The sequence below is a fragment of the Bacillus rossius genome, chromosome 2, assembly GCF_032445375.1.
Source record: "Bacillus rossius redtenbacheri isolate Brsri chromosome 2, Brsri_v3, whole genome shotgun sequence".
Taxonomy (NCBI): Eukaryota; Metazoa; Arthropoda; class Insecta; order Phasmatodea; family Bacillidae; genus Bacillus; species Bacillus rossius.
In genome coordinates this window covers 18,976,036-18,997,165 of record NC_086331.1, presented here as the reverse complement: position 1 = coordinate 18,997,165, position 21,130 = coordinate 18,976,036, and the positions used below count along the sequence as shown (strand labels likewise).

At 35.8% G+C, this 21,130-nt stretch overlaps 1 protein-coding gene across 3 annotated transcripts in view; it reads left to right on the top strand.

Annotated features, from left to right (window-relative positions):
- The window catches only part of LOC134529147 (facilitated trehalose transporter Tret1-2 homolog), a 263,849-nt gene extending 247,504 nt beyond the window's left edge, over positions 1–16,345 (top strand). For all 3 annotated transcript variants that reach the window (XM_063362919.1, XM_063362918.1, XM_063362917.1), the window contains one exon: positions 13,535–16,345. In XM_063362919.1, coding sequence (XP_063218989.1) covers positions 13,540–14,865 — 1,326 coding nt within the window. In that variant the 5' untranslated portion in view covers positions 13,535–13,539 and the 3' untranslated portion in view covers positions 14,866–16,345. The remainder of the gene's footprint in view (positions 1–13,534) is intronic.
- The last annotated feature ends 4,785 nt before the right edge of the window (positions 16,346–21,130 follow it).

Below are 21,130 nucleotides of genomic sequence, written 5' to 3'. Positions count from 1 at the left end.
TTGCCATATCTTAGCTTTGGTAGGTCATAGCATGATGAAACAAAATCTGAGGGGTTAAGCACATTATATACTACAATTATGATTATAAACCATCTTTCTGAAATCACTCATTCTTACCAACTTTGAAGGTTGAACTTCTGCCTCACAATTGCAAATATTTGCATTTTCATAAATTTTTTTTCAGAATGAAGGCAGTATGTGTTGGGCTTCGAAATATTTTTGGAAGTAATTATGTATTAGTAGTGTAAACACAAATTATTTGGAGTTTGAGACTTTGCTACCTTTTTTTACAAGCTTGTAAAAATAAGTTTTTTTTTCATATTTTTGTTTACTTTAGGCTTAAATTCTCTGGTGGGCAATTATCTAAAAATCTGACATTTGCACACAATTAAGTAGGTATACTCCATGGTACATAACTCCTGTTAAAATTTTGACTTGGAGATTCAACTGGTCTATAAGTTACAGCCTGTTGCGAACTCGTAAAAAATTTATTTATATAAATAAAAGCAATTTTAATAACTGTATATATTTTCTTAATAAAATTTAATATAATGCTGGAAGTACTGTACTAAGTTGTAAAAAGTTGATTACATATTACATTAAAGTTTGATGTCAAAACAAATAAACACTATGTACAAAATATGCAGCACAATAGTTTATTTATATCACATTTCTAAGTAGACAATATGTTTGTTTGATATTACAAATGATTTACTATTTTAATTTGTTAACCATATCTTAATTTCCATGTTTGTTAAAAAGCATTGAAATTGTATCACATAATAATGCTGCAATATTGTGTGAATGTCCAGTTGCTGTGGATAGTTCTGATGGACTGAGCTTTCTGAGCATTCTTAAGAGACACCCACACTCTGTCGGTACATGACATTTTAAATGACGTTCTAGTTCCAGCTGGGTTGTAAAATTTTACGTAAATGTCATTGTTCACAAAATTAACTTCCTCAATGACTCCTAGCCACCACTGTTCATCATACACACAGGCAACAATGTCATTGTTCCGAAGATTCAGGGGGACAGACTTGTTTGAAACTGGAGGATCCTCATACTCTTCTGATTTGGATGTTGCATAGCATCTCATTATAATCTCAGTGAGTAGAACAAAGTGGTGAAATTTCGGTGTTTGTTCCTGGGAGCCGTTGGCAGTTGTTAAATTTAGGTTTGAGCTCTTCTTGTCGAGCAGTAATTTCCTCTTCTTTAACAGACATATATATATATATATATATATATATATATATAATACCTTTAATTGTCTGTGTACAGTACATAAACATATCTTCAGGGGAAAGAATGTGTTCCTTGACTGTTCTTTGAAGACTCGCGTTTGTTACTTCCCTTTTTGTTGTCCCTCCGACACCATCACATACATTTTTTTCCATGTGATGTTGCGAAGAAATTCCACTCAGCACTAAGGCCAAAATCATTCTTATGGTGACAGACATTCATAAAAATCTTTTAATTTTTATACTGACTGATGATCCATCTGAGAAGTAAATTATATGTTGAACCCAAGGAACAGTGTCTTTTAAGTGTTTCATAAGATGAGATTGAAATATATGCACTGCTGTTGGGTTATGGTCCAAATGATCACTGATTACACCAACACATTGGGTTAGAAGCTTATCATTTTCTTTGTAATAATATACAAAGGGATGAACAGTTGCTTGGCGATTTACCCAGTGGTAGCTCTGAATCTCGTCTTGGATAACGAATGTAAAGTTTTCTGCGAAGTCTGCAAAGACAATGCACTCTGTTTCCATAAGTTTCTCCTTCGTCTCTCTCAGGTATTGACTTTGAATATTTGATATAAAATGATGAGTTGTAAGCAGGGGCGCAACAACTAAATTTCCAAAAGGGGTTGGGGGGGGGAATATACCTTTTTATAAAGAATCATCGATCCCCCCCTATTGAAGCGGGGGGTCCGGGGGGGCGGTCCTCCCCCGGGAAAATTTGTATTTCAAGGTGTAAAATGGTGCTATTTAAGCAGTTTTATTATCTAAAAATTGATTACACAGCACTTTCTTTGCCCCCGTTTGCCTCCACTCCAAGGTTTCAGAGGGGGGAAAAATACCCTTGCCCCCCCCCCCCTTGTTGCGCCCCTGGTTGTAAGTGAATCAAGTTTTTCAATAAGGGACTGAAAGAATTCTTCTTTTGGCTGAATAACAGTTATCATTTCAGCTCTATCTGTTGTTGTCCATTGTTGAAAAAATATATTGTCTGGAATGGTATCTCTTTCTTAAAATTCATCAAACAGAGATACTAGGGCTTAATTTCCTGGACATTTAACACATTTGCCCATCATACAGTTATAACTAACTATTCATATCACAATCACAAATGAATATGGCAAGAAGGTCTTTGTAGTCTTTCATAAGCTTTGCACCATCCACCATTAGCTTAACAGTCTAATGATAAGTACAAACACAAACATCCTGTGTTCCTGATGATCCGGCTGTGACACACCACTTAGGTCTGAGTTCTATGAATTTTGATCTTCCAATTTTACAGTTTGGATGTTTATCTTTAAATTCAACAAACAATTCATTCAAATTGCAGAGCACCATCCTCTTCTGCTTTTGACATTACAAGTTATATATTATTTCACAGATAAACAGTTGTTTTTTTCTGGAAAAAGACAACTGTATTCATCACTTTCATAGAATTCACACGGACTTTAGTAACCACCTCTGATTGAATGCCAAAACCCTTTTTCTTTCCCAACTCGGGTACAATTCCCTGATCTTTCACTAGGTCTCTTGTCAGTTTTACCAAACGCTCTGATACATTGAACTCTTCAGCTATTCTTTGTCGACCCCATGAATTTGGAAGTAAACTAATTATTTTCACTTGCACTTTTTTTTCTGCAACCGCACAATTTTCCTTAAGTTTCATGATGAATTCTTCAAATTCTTCTACAGGCTCTACACTTACTACAATGTTTTCCATCACTTCATCAAAAGATTCCTCAAGATTTCTTTTCAACACATTTGAAACTTTACCAATCTTGTCAGCTATTGCTTGTAGTCTTTTATGAACACCCAATTTCCTTACTTCAGATGCTGGCAAAACCCCCAACTGAGCAGGGACGAAACTAGAGGGGGGCAGACGGGGCTTGTGCCCCCCCGGGCGCCGCATTTGGAGGGGCGCTGAACTGGCAGAGTAACTTATACTATATATATATATATATATATATATATCGTAGTGTTAGAACAAAAAAAGTCGAGGGCAGTTTAACGGAATTATTCATATTGGAAGATATATAATATATAAGCTAATAAAAATGATATTCGCGTACATTCTAACTTGCGAAGGTACGGTGGTAACTGGTAGGTACATGCCACTGAATTTTGGTAGGTACAAATACCTATTAGATTGTACGTCTGGCAACTCTGCCGTGGCCCTGTGGGAACCATGGAGGGAAATCCCCACCCGACCTTGGAAAGTCGCGACATTTCTCACCCCCACCGCCCCGCCCAGGCCAGGTAAGGCATCGGGTGTATGAAATAGCTTCAGTTGATCACAACCACAACCCAGTAGGGTCATTCGCCCGGTAGTATCTGTTCATGTGTGTAGCATTTCTGTTCTCTCAGTTACGTCACTTTTGCTATTTGTGAATACACAATTTCGTAAACCTTTTCAATTATGTTTGACAATCGTGTTTAATCTCAAAACATGTCAAAATAACCGTCTGGTGCAGAATTCAAAAGAAGATCTAAAGAACTAGAAAAAGAAGCTCGCCAGTCTTCGTCCTTTTTATCATCTTGGCTTAATGTCAAAGACGTTAATGAAGGAGGTACGTTATTAACTTACTTGAAAAAAATAAGGTAACAATAATTTTTTTTAAATGTTACATTCTTATTTTATTTTTTGTAATAGAAAAGGATTGCATTAGAACTTAAATAGGGCCACCGTTAGATCTAATACATAATTTTGAACAACATTTTTTAAGTATGTACGCAAACAAAGGACATTAGTACTTTGCTGCGCATGTCAGTCTATCTGCCTATTTGCCGGTAATATATGTTTAATTCAGTGCTTTGTAAAGCAAAATTATGTATGATTAAACTTGATATTTATGTGTATACAATTATTGTACTATTTTGTAGGTTTTTGGGTAATTAACAATAGCATCCTTTGAAAAGATGTAATGTAAATATTTTCTAATCATATTTTTTTTTAATCAATGATTTAGCAGACTGCATTTTGAGAGAGCAAGGTTCACTATAAAAACTAAAAAATACTGGATGGATTAGCAATAATCTTAAGAAACCAGTTTGGTAGCCAAGATATAAAAATATTTTTATGGAAATTAGATCAAATAGACCTTTGAAATAAAAATTAAAAAAAAAAATCCCTTTCGGCACAGCCTACAGGCATATGTAGATTTCGAAGTAATACATATTTAGGCTACTCTGGAAGTATTTTGAAGACTCCGTGCCAGCTAAGGTAGGTAAATATTTAATTTTTTTTTACCTTCTAACACTTTTTTTCATTCCTTGCACCAAAAACGTGGTCATATAAAAATTTTCTTTGCACCAAGGATTATGATAATATTAAGACAGTTTAAAATAAATTGGAACAAATTTGATACTTACAACTTACTAAGGATGTTTTGAATTTTTTAAAATTTCAAAACCTTTGTATGCGGTAGTAATTCGTTTCATCAAAAATTGTTTTACCCAAAGTTTTCGATGAAGTTAAGAATTTATAAATAAATTATTGCGGAATCAATAGTATATAGGTATATTTAAAAATATATAATGCCTCTTTTTTAATTTCAAACCATGTTACTTGCAGTAATACTTGGTCAGATAAAAAATTATTTTAATAATAGTTTTAGACAATATTTAGAAATTAAAAAAAAAAAGGAATGGATTTGTAGTGTACATAGTTGAAAAATATTATTTATTTTCTTACTCCAACCCCAAGTTTTTTCAACTCCTTGCAATAATGGTTTGAATCATCAACACAATTTTAATACAAATGTTTTAGATAAAAATTATGATTTTCAAACAATTTGTACCGATTTAATAGTGTGCCTACTAAGGGAGTAATGATTTTTTTGTCTTCAACCCCTGTTACTTTCCGCCCCTTGCAGTAATGGCTGGGCATATAAAAAATAAATTTAGACGAAGCTTGTAGATAATATTTTAGGTTTTACATTAAAAAGTAATGAATTTAATAGTGTTAATGGTACAAATTTTATCCTTTTTTTTATTTCACCCCTATTTTTTCAACCCTTTGCAGCAATGGTTAGTCTTATAAAAAAATTTCAGAAAAAGAGTATAGGATTTACCAGCTCAAATTAGAATTTCAAAATAGTACAGCAATAGCTTACCAAAAATCACATATCTAGACTTACTCATTGATCAAACAAGTTTGTGGGTGGTAGCAGTAGCAGTAAGGATCCTGAAGAACATTCAATTCAAGAGGTATGTGTAACTGGAACAGAGAGTGAGCTGGCAAGAAGCCATCAAGAAGAACTTCAAATTCCAGTAACACAAGTCATCAATGATGATGAGTTCCAACCATGCACTGTATCTGAGCAGCATTTTATGACTACTGTTGGAACATCAAAGGCATTTTTTTCTGATTTTACAATTCCGACAAAGGACCTCGTCCAGGGTGAGCCTGCTATTCATTTTGATTTCAGGCCTGCAGCCTTTTCGGATACAGAAAAATTCTTTATAGTATAAGGATTATTGAACGAGGGGAAGGTAGAGCTTATCTAAGTAACACCTCAAGAGATGGAAGAAATTAAACCAAAGACTGGTTCACCAAAACATTGGCTGGTGGTCTAAAGGTACGCCGAACATGGCTAACATACAGTCAATCAAAAAATGTCTTGTTTTGTGTAGCATGAAAACTTTTTTCCTACATGTTCTCTGAACAAAAAAGTCCTGTTTTGGCCAAGGAGGAAGGTTGCACTTAGTGGAAAAAGTTGAGTGAAAGGATTCCTGAGCATGAAAATTCTCTTAACCACAAAAGTGTTTTTGCTCGTGGAAAACATTGGAATTATCCTTAAATAAATGCTCTGGTATTGATCAAGAGCTGCAGGATCAAATAGCACAGGAGGAAATACACTGGAGAGGAGTTTTGTATGTAATTGATGTTATTATACATTTAGCAAAACAAGGTAGTCCATTAAGAGGTTCCGATGAATCCCTAGACTTTGGTGACCTTAGATGTGGCAAGTTTTTAAACACAATAGAGCTGGTATATTTATCATCCCCAACTGAGAGAGCACATTCTCCGCAATAAAAAGGGCCAGGTCAGCTACTTTTCACCTTATATCCAAAATGAATTTTTAGAAATTATCGCTGGAAAAATAAGAGAACATATAGTTAATGACATCAAAGCTTCTAAATACTTTTCCATTATGTTTGACTGCACGCCCGATCTAAGCCATTTTGAACAAATGTCTGAAGTTCTTCGTTACGTGAAGATCACCGAAAATGGCCCTGAGATAGTGGAAAGTTTTCTTTATTTCATAATAGTTAGTGAAAAACTGGATTGGCTCTTTCAGAAGAGATTTTAGAAAAACTCAGAAATGATAGATTAAATATTAAGAACTGCAGAGGGCAGTCATATGATAATGGGCTAACATGGCTGGTATGTACAAAGGAGTTCAATCTTGAATCAAAGAAGTAAATGGTTTGGCATATTTTGTGCCATGTGCAGCACATTCGCTAAATTTAGTTGGGGTGAATGCTGCTAGCTTATCACCAGAGGCAGAGTCCTACTTTGGCCAACTTAATTGTCTCTACAATTTCTTTGCTTCATCCACCAATAGATGGGAGGTTCTAGTGCAACATGTTCCCTTATCTCTCAAACTGCAAAGCAATACCAGATGGTCGACTAAGAGAGAAGCTGTAGTTGTAATATATAAGCATCTAGAAAAGATTATAGATGCTTTGAATGATCTCGTGACCAGCCTAATAACAACAGCTGAAACAAAAACAGAAGCAACTTCTTTTCTAAGAAATGTCAGAAAGTTTGAATTCATTGTCTTTTTCTGTTTTTGGTATAGGGAACTAAGCCACATTGATATCGTCAACAAATTATTACAAAGAGATGACATCACTATAGATCTATCAGCAAAACATATTAACCGTCTGATATCAGAATTAGGAACAGAAAGGTTAAATAGTTTCACAAACGCAATCAGAGAAGCGAAATAAATAGCAGAAAAGCTTAACCTAGATCCTCATTTCAAACAAGGGGAAGAAAGAAAAAGCGGATGGTTGATAAAAAGGGTGAATATGAAAGCTATGAATTCTTAGAAGAAAAAAAGTTCAGACTGTTGATTATACAAATAATAGATCGGATTCTGAGTTAACTGAGACAAAGGTTTCAAGCTATTCAAAACATGAATAGTTTATTTGGTTTCCTCAATGTAGCTCTGTTTGAAACACTAAATGGAGAAGAATTGAAGAAACAGGCACTTGATTTAGCTACCACATATAAAGAAGACTTAAGGGGAATGGAAAGGTACGATATTTTGGGAATCCTGGAATCGAAGATCAAGGATAAAATCTGAACTACTCATCACATGTCTTTGCGGTTTGTTTTGCCAACTAGATAATTTAATTACGGAGGGTTGTGTGTACAGCAGTGGCCACAATAATGCATAGTTTTTTAGAAAAAAAATTAAATAACTTTATGCAGAAATAAGGGGTATTATCCACAAAATTAAAAATTATACCAAAATGTAATTTTTATATTGTGTAATATAATATTATCTAGAACTCTATAATAATCAAAGTGAAAAACACTTTATCGCTGAATTTTAAAGGAATATTAACCAATTAAAACCTGCCATGCAACATTTAGGTAAGGAAGGACACGCTTGTTGAGCAATTACGTAAAATTCTGTATTATAGAGCTCTAGATAATATTGTATTACACCATTCAAAAATTATATTTTGTTATAATTTATAATTTTGTGGCTAATACCCCTTATTTCTGCATAAAGTTATTTAATTTTTTTCTAAAAAACTATGCATTATTGTGGCCACTTCTGTACACACAACCCTCTGTAATTAAATTATCTAGTTGGCAAAACAAACCGCAAAGAAATATGATGAGTAGTTCAGATTTTATCCTTGATATTCGATTCCAGCATTCCCAAGATATTTTACCTTTCCATTCCCCTTAAACAGGGACGAGCTGGTGATAGAAGTTGAAAGTTTTAAGTATCATGCCTTGGATTTAAGCCCTTATATGAAAACAGCTTCACCAGCAGATCTTCTGCCATTAATATATAATAATGTGCTTGAAGACGCATACCCCAACATAACGACAGCATTGAGAATTTTTTGCACATACCAGTCTCAACCGTTTCTAATGAAACGAGTTTTAGCAAACTAAAAATCATAAAAAATTACCTTAGAAATTTAACAGGTCAGCAACGACTAACCAACCTGAGCATCATATCAATAGAGCACAAGTTAGTTTCAAAGCTGTCTTTTGAGGGCATTGTAAAAACATTTGCAGCCAAAAGAGCCCGTAAATTTAAGTTTTTGTTCAAGCTTTCTGTGTGTGAATTAATTTTTTTATCACAATTAGCCAGTAGATTAAGATATTGTGTATAATGTATAATTATGATTCTCAAGATAACAACTTGAGTGAAATCTTTTATTCATAATATTAACTCTATTTATCATAGTCAAATATCCTGTTCTTTTTGTCGATTCAGTCCACACCTATTGTTCTGTCATTTGATGATAAACTTTTCATTTCATTTGCAGCATTTATGTAAATATTGTGAAAGTATATATCAAACATGCTACTCTTAGATTACATGTCAATTAAGTATCTTAGACATAAGTGGGTGTTTTATCTTGTAGTAAAAATTGAATTGCTTTAAATAAATACATTTGTTTTTTATCTAATTAATAAAACATATTTGTAATTGTGGAATTCATATGTAGTGGTATGGTGATGTGTTGTCGGCAAATTTTTCTTTGTTGGTTTGGGGAAAAATTAAGGGGGGGGGGGGGGGGGCAAAGATGAGATGTTGCCCCGGGTGGAAAAATGTCTAGTTACGTCCCTGCAACTGAGTACATACATTGTCCACTTTTTCCAAATTTTCACTCGCAGGAATAAAGTCTTCACATTTGTCCCCTGTTCCATCATTTGCTAATGATAGAAAAAAAATTTTGTAGTATGTAGGACACAAGGACTTACCAGGGACAAGCAGTAAATTGTAGTTTGTTTCTTAATGCATATGTTCAGGAAGTATTTCTCAGTTCTTTTGTGATTGCCTTTTTGTGCATTTGTAAAGGATCACTGCAATACCGGCCAAATATATGATGATATTTAACAAGATACTTAATCTCATGCTATTTACATACAGACTTAACATAACTAGAAACTCTGAAAAATATTAGCTGTTGCTGTTATGAACTAAACTCACTGATTTTCTTTAATTCCTGTTGCAGTGAACTATAAACACATTTGTGGTATTGTTCATTTGTTAAATGTCCTATTGAACACTCTTTCTTCATACTGAAAAACAAAAACCATGCACGGAAACACAAACCACCTTTCCTGTACCAAAGTTTCTGACAGACTAACAAGCAGACCATAACAGAGCAAGTCCGTGCCTGTTGAGACCTGTGCACTTCAAACACTTGGCAAACATCTCAGGCATACTTTCAAATGTTCTTAGTTTAGGAACTTTGCATTTTAAAAAATTATTTCAGTTTATTAATATTTTCATTGTTGCAAAAAAAATGCAATTTAACACAAGTTTGACAAGGCTGTAACTTATGAACCAGTTGAATCTCAAAGTAAAAATTTTAACAGGAGTTATGTACCATGGAGTATTTAATTGTGTGCAAATTTCAGATTTTTAGATAACTGCCCACCATGGATATTAAGCCGTAAAGTAAGCAAAAATATGAAGAAAATAAACTCATTTTTACAAGCTTGTAAAAAAAAGTACCAAAGTCTCACACTCCAAATAATTTGTGTTTACACTACTATTACATATGTACTTCCAAAAATATTTCGAAGCCAAACACATACTGCCTTCATTCTGAAAAAAAAAATTATGAAAATACAAATTTTTGCAATTGTGAGGCAGAAGTTCAACCTTCAAAGTTGGTAAGATTGAGTTATTTTAGAAAGATGGTTTATGATCAGAATTGTAGTATATAATGTGCTTAACCCCTTAGATTTTGTTTCATCATGCTATGACCAACCAAAGCTAAGATATGGCAATGTAGGTAAACCCTTGTAAATGTAAAAATTGCCGCGCGCCATGGCAACAAAATGGCTGCCATAATCAAACCAGTGAGAATAAAAAATTTAATTGTGCCAGTTTTAAACTGTCAATACATAATGTTAACAAGGCACAAATTATCAAATTTTCTTAAAATGGTCGAGCAACCATTGTTGGACCACTTGTTATGGATTGAACCATATCTCAATATAAAATAAACTATGGCACTTAGAGTTTCAGTTTCTAAGCCTACAGTATGTTACGTGAAAGGAACAGTATTGTTGAAGGGAACCACCACGAGAAGCAGAATTGCACAGTTTGTTACCCGTCCTTCTATAATGAAAGAGAGGCAGCAAGCATTGCTCCTACTTGGAGTATTTTTAGAATAAATTAAACATAAACAATTATAAAATTCATTAAAATTTTACTCTAGGTATCAAAAAAGTATCCATGGAATGGGATCAACCTTATACTTTCATAATCATCCCAAAGAAATCATGAACGGATGTTGATTGGGCAACAAAAATAAAAATGAATGAAATTAATTCATACATTTTTGGCATTAAATTTACAACTATCATCAGCTGACTATTTGAGTTTTGTACACTGACTTGATTGCACACCAATTCTTGGATAAACCTAACAATAACAATTATTGTGGTAGCTCACATACCAGCATGTCCATGATCAAAATAGATACAAGTTTACTTTTCAAAAATTCACAATAAATATTTAAAAAATATTAACTTAATTTAAAAATTAATGTGATTTTATGAACTAAAGAACTTAAATTACCGTAAAAAATTTTTGGCATGAATAACTTATAACATAAATTTGTACTTTTTAGTAGTTATAGTGATTATTTGTAAATAAAATTTGTACCTGTTTTGATAGCAGGCATACTAGTAAAGTAGCTCACACAATAATTATTATTGTTACGTTTATGTGGCATCTAGTTAGTAATAAAGACAGTGTACAAAACTCAACTAGTCAACTGAACATATTTTTAAATCTAATGCCTTGAATATATTTATTTTATTTGATTGTCTTTGTTTCCAAATTGACATTCCTTCATAAATTTTCAAGGTAATTATAAGATATTGCTGTTGTTATAACTCAGTGGAGTTTTTAGATACCAAGAGTAAAATTAAATAAATGTAAAAATGGTTTATTTTTATTTAATTTTAAATACATCCTTGTTGGGAGCAATACTTGCTACCTTTCTTTCAGTTTAGAAAGAGAGATAACAATAATACTTTATTATTTACTTTGAATACATATTTCAATTTGTAAAATTATGATTTTTTATTTCTTTTGATGAAAGTTGTATTTATACTGATATAATGCACGGTTGTTTTTAAGTTTGTTCTGTCGCATACCAACTTACCATGACATCAAATGGGAAGATAAGGGTTGTAGTTGTTGACCAAATAAAGTGTGGAATGTTTTGATTGGCTCTTTCTATTTAAGTATTGGCCACCACTTTGATAGAATGGACAAACACTATAGCTGCCAGGGAAACTGGACCTTCTTTTAAAGAAACATCCCATGATACAAAACCATGGAAACTGTGGGAAACTGCATTAAGGATGGATGGACAGGTTTGTGAGCTGAGCGTGGGGTTAATAACTACATTCCTTTCCCAAATACTCCTCACTCCTCTTTCAGACAGGAGTCACTATTGTCCATTGCTGAGATCATTCACCTGATACCTACCGGCTTCTTCACAAGGCATGGTCAACCCAGAATGTTTAACAAGCGGGAAACATTACTGACGTTTAAGTGAGCTTGAGGCTGTTTTCATAGTACTCTTGTCTCTTCTCCAGCTTAGTATTTTACTATTTATTCATCTTCAATGAGCTTGTTTTCAATGGTACTGTGAACTTAAATTAATAAATTCTCACTTTCATGGGAGCGAGTTTGCTGTCATTATATATGATGATCCTGATGATTATGGTGGTGATGATGAAAATGTTCGGAGCATTAACAATTCTACGAACTTGGCCTCTACTCAGAAGCCAAGAGGGCCCAGAAGCAGTTATCAACGCTGATCATGAAAGCATTGCCATCTCTACAGCAATCATGGTTGGATGGACTGAGAATGTGAACTCATGTATTTTGAAAAGCAAGTTCAATGCATTGGCACTGTGCTATCTCACTCCATGGTAGTGTTGTGATGGTTATAAGTGCAATAGTGACTCTCAAGTGTGCGCTACACACGGTGGCTCAATTGACAGAACACAAATTATTCGCCTACTGTCAAGGCAAATCGGCGGGTTGGGGTCATCATGTTTTGAAGTGGGAAACATGAGGACTTCGCCGTGAGCCTGTGGTTTTTCTCGGCATATTCTCGTATCCTCCACTCATTCGTTTTTTCCATCAACGATCCATTTTCAACTCATTACCTTTCTTTGTCCCTAATGTCCCCAATGTCGACAAGACAGGCTAAATATGTTTAAAATTCCTTTTCAAAATTAAGCTTGATTGGAGTTGCTGTTTGACTTTATCTGCGACGCAGTCAACAATCTCATATCACAGATATGTGTACCGGTGTCCGGTAGTTTGGTCATGTGGTCCGGAATTTTTCTGGTGAGCAATGCTTCTTCTTGTGGAAAATTTCCTTCATGGGTTCAGGACATTGGGTGTTGCATAGTATTTCCATCTCCTACCGAGGAAGATGGTGGCAAAAGTTGGAGCATCACCCAGCCATGAGAGCCTCTGTAGTGGTGCGGCTTCCTTCACCACCACTTCATTTATTGTGGTCGCCACGCTCATAACTCTGCAACAAGGACACGTCGTTGCCATCATCTTACACCTCTGCCACTGAAGTGCATTACAGCTACCACCAGTGGTGCAGTTCTTCCTCTGCAATTTTCTGTTTGAAACTAAGTTGGACTCCTCGTTAGCCTTGGTCGCTAAGGCACTGCGCTCATGTGGCAATGGTCGTTGGTCTTAACAACCCAGCATGACTCCTATCTAGTAACACCATGTCAGACAACCCAGTGGTCTAGAGCCTTGGAGCTCTCGCCTTGTTATGCCCTTGTTTGACGTAGAAACCTAAAACTTCCTTACCCAGAGATGGAATGAAGCATTTTATAAGGTTAATTGGTTTGGGGAAAAGCGAAGGGGGATAGGGTGTTCATCACATTGGCAGTAATTTATGTAGCTTATGTGTATTTTGTCACCAAACGATAACAATTGATATTTTATGGTTGTTTATTGCCCTAAATAGAAATAAGTGTTATAAGTTGATGGTTTAGTAGTCATGATAAATGAACACTGCCGCAGTCTGCATGCTGTCGTTCTGCCACGGCACCGTGTACGGCTGGCTCGCCCCGGTGCAGCCGCTGCTGCAGTCCGCCGACAGCCCGCTGGGGGGCGGCCCCATGACAGAGGATGCCGCGGCCACGGCCGGCTCGCTCGTCAGCGCCGCGGCGGTCGTCGCCGTGCCGCTGTTCACGCACCTCGGCACCTCGGGCAGCCGCCGGCTCGCCGGCTGCCTGGCGGCGCTGCCCTTGCTGCCCGGCTGGCTGCTGGTCGCCTTCGCCCGCTCGCAGCCCGCGCTCTTCGCCGGCCGGCTGCTGGCGGGGCTGGCGTGCGGCGCCGCCTCCAGCATGATGCTGTTCGTCAACGAGGTGGCCCAGGACCAGGTGCGCGGCGAGCTCTGCACCTTCGGCAACCTGCTCTTCAACGCCGGCGTCCTCTTCGCCTACGTGGTCGGCAGCTGCGTGCCGTACGCCGCCTTCGGGCTAGCCTGCCTGGGCGCGGCGCTCGTGTACCTCGCCGGCCTGTGCGTGCTCCCCGAGTCGCCGTACCACCTGGTGAAGCTGGGCAGGACCGCGGAGGCCCGGCGCGCGCTGCGCTGGTACCGCGGGGGCAGCCGCGACGTGGAGGAGGAGCTGGCCAGGATGCGCAGGCGTGTAAGCGAGGCGGAGCCCGTGCGCTGGTCCACCGTGGTGAAGGCCTTCTCGGAGCCGGGCGCCGTCAGGGCGCTGCTGATCGGTGCGGCGCTGTGCGTGAACGCGCACTTCTGCGGCCTCTTCGCCATCATCAGCTACAGCGTGCGCATCTTCCAGGAGTCCGGCGCGAGCATGTCGCCGTACGGCGCGACCATCCTCGTTGGCGCGCTGCGCTTCGCCTCGGTGTACGTGGCCGGCCTGGTGGTGGACCGTGCGGGCCGCAGGGTGCTTCTGGTCGCCTCCAACGCCACCATGGCCGCCAGCCTTGTGGTCCTTGGCGGCTACTTGTACGCGCGCGAGGCCTCGCCGCAGCTCGGCCACGGCTGGCTGCCCGTCGCCTGCACCTGCGTCTACATCGTCAGCATGTCTCTGGGCGTGGGCTCACTCACCTTCGTCATCATCACGGAGCTGTTCTCGTTCCGGATCCGGACCGTGGCGACCACGGTGTGCCACTGCATGCTCTCCTTCAACGTGTTCGTCGTGGTGAAGACCTTCCCGGCGCTGAAGGGAGCCCTGGCCCTGCACGGCTGCTTCTGGCTGTACGCGGGCGTGTGCGCGGCGGGGGTGCTGCTCGCCTACTTCTGGGTCCCCGAGACCAGCAACCGGAGTCTGGAGGCCATCCAAGCGCAGCTCAGAGGTGACCGGAACACAGCCAAGTGACTCTGCTGTAGCAGGGGTTCAACCCTCCCCCACCCCGGAAGCGGATTGTCTGAAGTTTCGCACAGAGCGACAAGCGAGATGTCATCACCGAGCAGCCCAGTCGGTCAGCAAACGTAAACAAAGTCGAATCGGAGTGGTTGGTTTGTAACTGGTCTGTTTCAATTCTCAAATCATGGTGATTGGTCTAGGGATAATCAGTACAATTCAAATTCTATTATGTTTTAGTTTTTCTTAACTTAATTGGGCATTTGGTAGCAGTAGTGATTGTAACACTGCGACTTAATTTCTTACAAAACTCCATAAAACTTTTTAAAAATGAAAAAAAAAAAAAAAAAGTTTTTTTATTGTTATATGAAGTCAGGTGCATTCATTTAAATTTTGTACGTATAACATGAAGAAGAGCATTGTTGGATTATCACCAGATGCGTAATTTTAAATGACCGTTACAAACATTGGAAATTGCAACGTGAAGTTATGTTTGAGTGAGTAGTAGCTCAGTGGCCTCAGCTCAATGCGTAGGTGTTTATATTCTGTATATCAGTCATCGCTATGTCGGAAGTGGAGCGCACACATTTTTTAACTTCTACCAGCATCATGTTAAAAATGTTTGCCATGTGATCATAAATACATATTCGAACATACATATTTAACATATTATTATATATTTATATAATAGTACAGTCCAGAGCCTATTATTGGCTCACCTGCGCTAAAAATATTTCTGAATCGTGGCACATGAAAGAGAGGTTAGGTTCAAAACTAATTTTTTTAAATTTTGTTTTACTGAACTTCAACTGTTAGTTGTTAACACCCTAACATTTATGTTATATATCAATTGTATCATCTTGCTAATGTCATCTTATTAGGGATAAGTTTGTAAAGTTCCTACTTAGGTTCGTTAGGTTATTAATTAATTCTTTTGGCAACAGTAGTAATAGTACTTTACTACTTTTATTATTTTTTTAAAAAAATTACCTACTATGTTTGTGTAGGGTATTTAAATATTGTAGTGTAAACATACTTGTGTGGATTGAAAGAAAAATTGAGTATAAACTTAAAACTTATAAAAGCCCAGTTTTGAAAAATGAAATTCACTGCTATTCTATTTACTTAAGAATTAAATTAATTCATTGGAATAAAATCAAAGGTTGAAGAGATTTTTTTCTACTAAGTTAAGTTTCATTCCAGTTTCATGTTTTTTAAAATTCAACTAGGTCAGCCAGTGGCGTAGCCAGGATTTGTGTATGGGGGGTGTTAAGAAGCATGCCGGCCCCCCCCCCTCCCATATTAAAGCGGGGGCCCGGGGATCCTCCACCGGGAAAATTTGGATTTTAAGGTGTAAAATAGTGCTATTTTAGCAGTTTTCGGTAATTAAATTTAAATATTGTAATGGTAAAAATTGTATTAATTTTAATATGAAATTTGTTTGAATGATGAATAAGAAATTAATTAAATATTTGGGGCTGGGGGGGGGGGGGGTTGAACCCCTAAATTCCCCCCCCCCCCCCCCCCGGCTACGCCCCTGAGGTCAGCCAAGGACTGTTTTGAAATTAACCTAACTAAAATATCACACATGTTCCCCAAGTTTCTGGTTAATGGAATTTTCAATATTTTGGTTTGGTATTGTTTTTATTTTTAAGTAACAAGTAATGCTATTTGTTGTTTTTATAGATCACATTTTACAATAAAATATGGTAAAAAAGAAAAGTTACAAATGAAAATTCTACGGACTTTTATATATTGTAGTTAAAATTAATTTTTACCATCTATGGAGATTTTCTTAAAAATCTGGACCGACACCCCTCGAAAAAAATTCTGGTTACACCTATGGCACGCTATGGCACGCACACAAACTATGACCTCGAACAACATTGTTCCATCAGCTGTTGAAATGGAAACATGAGCTTAAAAACCAATCGTCACATATTCAACAGCTGTCATGTTAGAGTGAAATGTGCCTCACCAGTTGCAAAGGTGAAGATGCATTTAGTAAGAGTGTGTAAGTCAACCTTGTAGTCATTCTGTCCGGCACAAGGTCACGGAGCCTGTCTGCCTCCAGCAGAACTTTTTAAATATAACCATTATATAAAAACCATAAGCATTCTGTTGTTGGTTATCACTTCAAATAGCATGAAATAACCGTTACTCGTAGGCATAACTATACAGTGACATTTTCATTACTCCTTGTGAGTTTATTGTTTTGGCGGGTCTTAAAATGGCCTAACCGAAGTTCAGAAAATAGATTTTTTAAAACATCAACCTATTGTAATTAGGTAGATCAAACCTATTTAAGTGTCCACGTGCAAAATAATTATAGATCTTCGCAGATAGTCATCAAATAGCTGCAAGCAGCACAACGAAAACTTGGATGTAGTTCAGTGTCTTCGCAGAGCGCATGAAGACTTCAAGTGAGTCTTTAAGTCAGGAAGCGTAAAGGAGACCCTGGTTCGTGCAAGACAAGCATCTTCGCCTTCAAGCGCGAGGCACTGATATGGCATGTAGTATTTCTGTGATAAGGCTTCTCTATGGGAATTTCAGCATTGATTGTATAATTTTATGGTGCAATCCATCCGAATTCACTTATATTATTGCATTCCAAATTTTTGGTAGCTAAAATATTTAGTGAAAACACTCGTTTCAACAATTTTTCCATCTTCAAAAACTTTGCCTGCACACAAAAACTTAAAATTTTACTAAAGGCAGGCAAAATGACTAAAATGATATCTATTATTACATTTCATAAATCCTGAGCAGTCTTTAAATAATACGTTTACGGTTGAAGTCCTGTTTTATGTTTGATGTTTGATGTTTGATGAGACATTGGTAAGTTGAACGGAATAAATTGTACTTAAAATTGTCGTCATTTCCAGATGTACTTACAGGTATAGGATAAAAGAGATCCATTTATTGCAACCTATGTATGTGGTTCCAGTATACTGCTGTATTTGTCATAAAATGAATTGGCTGGCTCTTTTGCCGAGTGAAAGACAATTTAAATATAGTTTATTTATTTATTTATTTATTTATTTATTTATTATGGCCTTCTATACAACCCAAGCAGATGGGAAGAAGTTGTCAATTTGCAGAACCACATTTCACATACATATATCATTAGAGAACCGCAATAAAATACTACATAAGTATTACATATGAAAACAAATACATATTTAAACAAATTCAAACAGATAGAAGTTGTCAGTTTAAAAGCACAATATATATAACAAACATCATTAAAAAACAACAATGAAACATATATATATATATATGTTACACATATGATCATAGACAAATAAACAATTTATAAAAACACATTACATATAGCAAACATCACTAAAATACAACAATACAGAAATACATATTTACATGATACAAAAATAAAATAAAATACTATTTATCAAAGAATTCTTCTAATGAGTAGTAAGCTTTTTGTAGTAAAAAGGTTTTAAGTTGAGATGCAAATGTATGGTTATTACTATTTTCCATAATACTTTTTGGGAGTTTGTTAATTAATTTCATGCCCATATAAAATGGATTTAGTGTATATTTTTTGGTTCTATGCTGTACATTATGTATTTTATCAGCGTTTCTTGTTAAATATTTATGTATATCACTATTTTTTACTAATTGTATATTATTGTTATAAAACAATATTGTTTTATATATATATATGCTTACCACAGTCATTATTTTATTTGTTTTAAAAATTTGTCTACAGTGACTTCTGTGTTCCTTACCACATATAATTCTCACAATTCTTTTTTGTAAAATAAATATTTTTTTCCAATTTGAGGAATAGCTAATAACAGATTGTATATTTAAATAATAATAAGATAAGACAGCACTACTGGACCACAATTTTGTTAATGTATATATACCAAAGCATGTTGAACTTAATTTTTTGCAGATGTTATCAACATTTGCAGTCCAGGAGAGAGTGTTATCTATAGTAAGACCAAGGAATTTATTACTTTTTACATAGTAAAAAATATCATCACCTATCCTAATGTTATTTTGTATTAATGAATTGCTTCTCCGCAATGCGAATTGCATAATAACAGTTTTATTAGAGTTTAAGGTAAGATTATTTGTAGAGAACCATCGCAATGTATCAGTAAGTGTTTGCCTGGTTTTTGTTTCTAATGTATGTCTATTTGGGTCCATAATTAATATACTTGTATCGTCGGCAAACAATATTGGATAACCTAATTTTAAGCTTGTTGGGAAATCGTTTACATAAATGTTAAATAAGATGGGACCCAAAATAGAGCCTTGCGGCACACCTTGTGTAACATTTTTTGGCTCAGAAAAACATGCTGTCGTATAATTATTTTCAGTAAATATGATTGACGTAACTTGTTTTCTATTATTAAGATATGATTTAAATAAGTCATGAACCACACCTCTTATACCACAGTTTTCTAGCTTAATCAAAAGTAGATCATGGTTCACACAGTCAAATGCTTTTGAAAGATCGGCAAAGATGCAATTAGTAAAACATTTTTTGTCACAAGATGTTAGAGTATTATTAATAAAACGAAAAATTGCTTGCTCTGTTGATTTTCCTACCATGAAACCAAACTGATGGTTAGTTATTAGTCTTTGGTTATTTAGAAATTTAGTCAAAGAATTTGCTATAACCTTTTCTAGAATTTTTGAAAAGGAGGAAAGAAGAGCAATAGGCCTGTAATTATCCATCTGTTTTTTGTCACCTTTTTTATAGATTGGTACAATTTTTGCAAACTTAAGTCTATCAGGAAATATACCTTGTGATAGACATTCATTAAATATGTATGTTAATGGGGATTTAATCAAATTGGAGCATTTTTTTAAGATTGTGACTGGAATACCATCTAATCCAAAGGAATTTTTATTTTTTAGGCTATTTATAACATTGACAATATCATCTGTAGTAATAGGTTTTATGAATAACTACTTATGATGCATATGCATAGGTTTATGATGGTCAATATCTTGATTATAGTCCTTGTATTTAAGGTTTGTTTCCATTTGTATCTTTTGTGGGATTTCAATAAAAAAATTATTAAATTTATTCGCTATTATTGTACTGTCAGTCACTTCTACACCGGAGATATTAATACTTAAGTTATCACAACTTTTACCAGGTTTTATTTCATTATTAATCATATTCCACATCTGTTTTGTTTTATTGACAGAAGAAGTTATTTTCTCTGTATTGTACTTTTTTTTTGCAAGTAATAGCAGTTTACTATAAATACTTTCATATTTTTTATAGTATGCCTTTTGGGCAGGGTTAGATTGCGACCTTAAATTTAATCTAAGTGATTTAATTTTTTTATCTGAAATAAGTAGACCTTTTGTCATCCATTTCATGTTATTTCGACTGCTACATTTTACATATTTCTGTGGGAAAGCATGGTTAAAATGAAGTTGGAAGATATCACTGAAAGTGCTCCACGCTTTATTAGGGTTAATGTGATTATAAATTGCCTGCCACTTTTCCTTAGATAAAATTTGAAGAAAGAGATTTATGTTATCACTCGAGAACTTTCTTTTGTAAACATACCTATCTTTAACTATGGGTTGTTTCTTATTTCCTAAACAATTCACATTGATAGCTATAATCTGAGCGAGATGGTCAGATAGAGCAGTTTCATTATTAAATGATAAATAGTGATTCAATGGAATGTTGGTAATTATGTTATCTATAGTTTTGAAGCAGTTTTTCGAAATTCTTGTATTACCAAATATTGTGTAATGTAAGTTGTACAGTTTTAGAATTGTTTTTAAACGATTGCAATTTACATTTTCTTCAGCAAAATTGATATTGAAGTCACCACAGAGAACTAAGTATCCTTTTAGTGTAAAAGTTTTTTTTAATAAGTTATCTAGCTTTGTGAAGAATTCTTCAATATTACAACTATTTGGTGGACGATACAACACAATCAAACACAAATTATGAGTTGGGATTGTAATTCCACATGTTTCTAGGGTTTTTTCATTACAGAAGGGCTTTAAATAGATTTCACAGGTTTTTATGTGAGTCTTTACATAAATGCACGTTCCCCCACCCCTAGCTTTACTTCTACTAAAATTTGATGCTAAGTAATAATCCTCAAGCTGACACTGTTCAATGTCATCTGTTTTTAGCCAATGTTCAGACACACAACAGATATCAATGTGGTTTGTATGTAACACATTACTTAGGTTTAACCTTTTATTAGCAAGACTACAAATATTCTGATGTAATATTTTTATATTACCCAATCCTACATCATGTGTATAA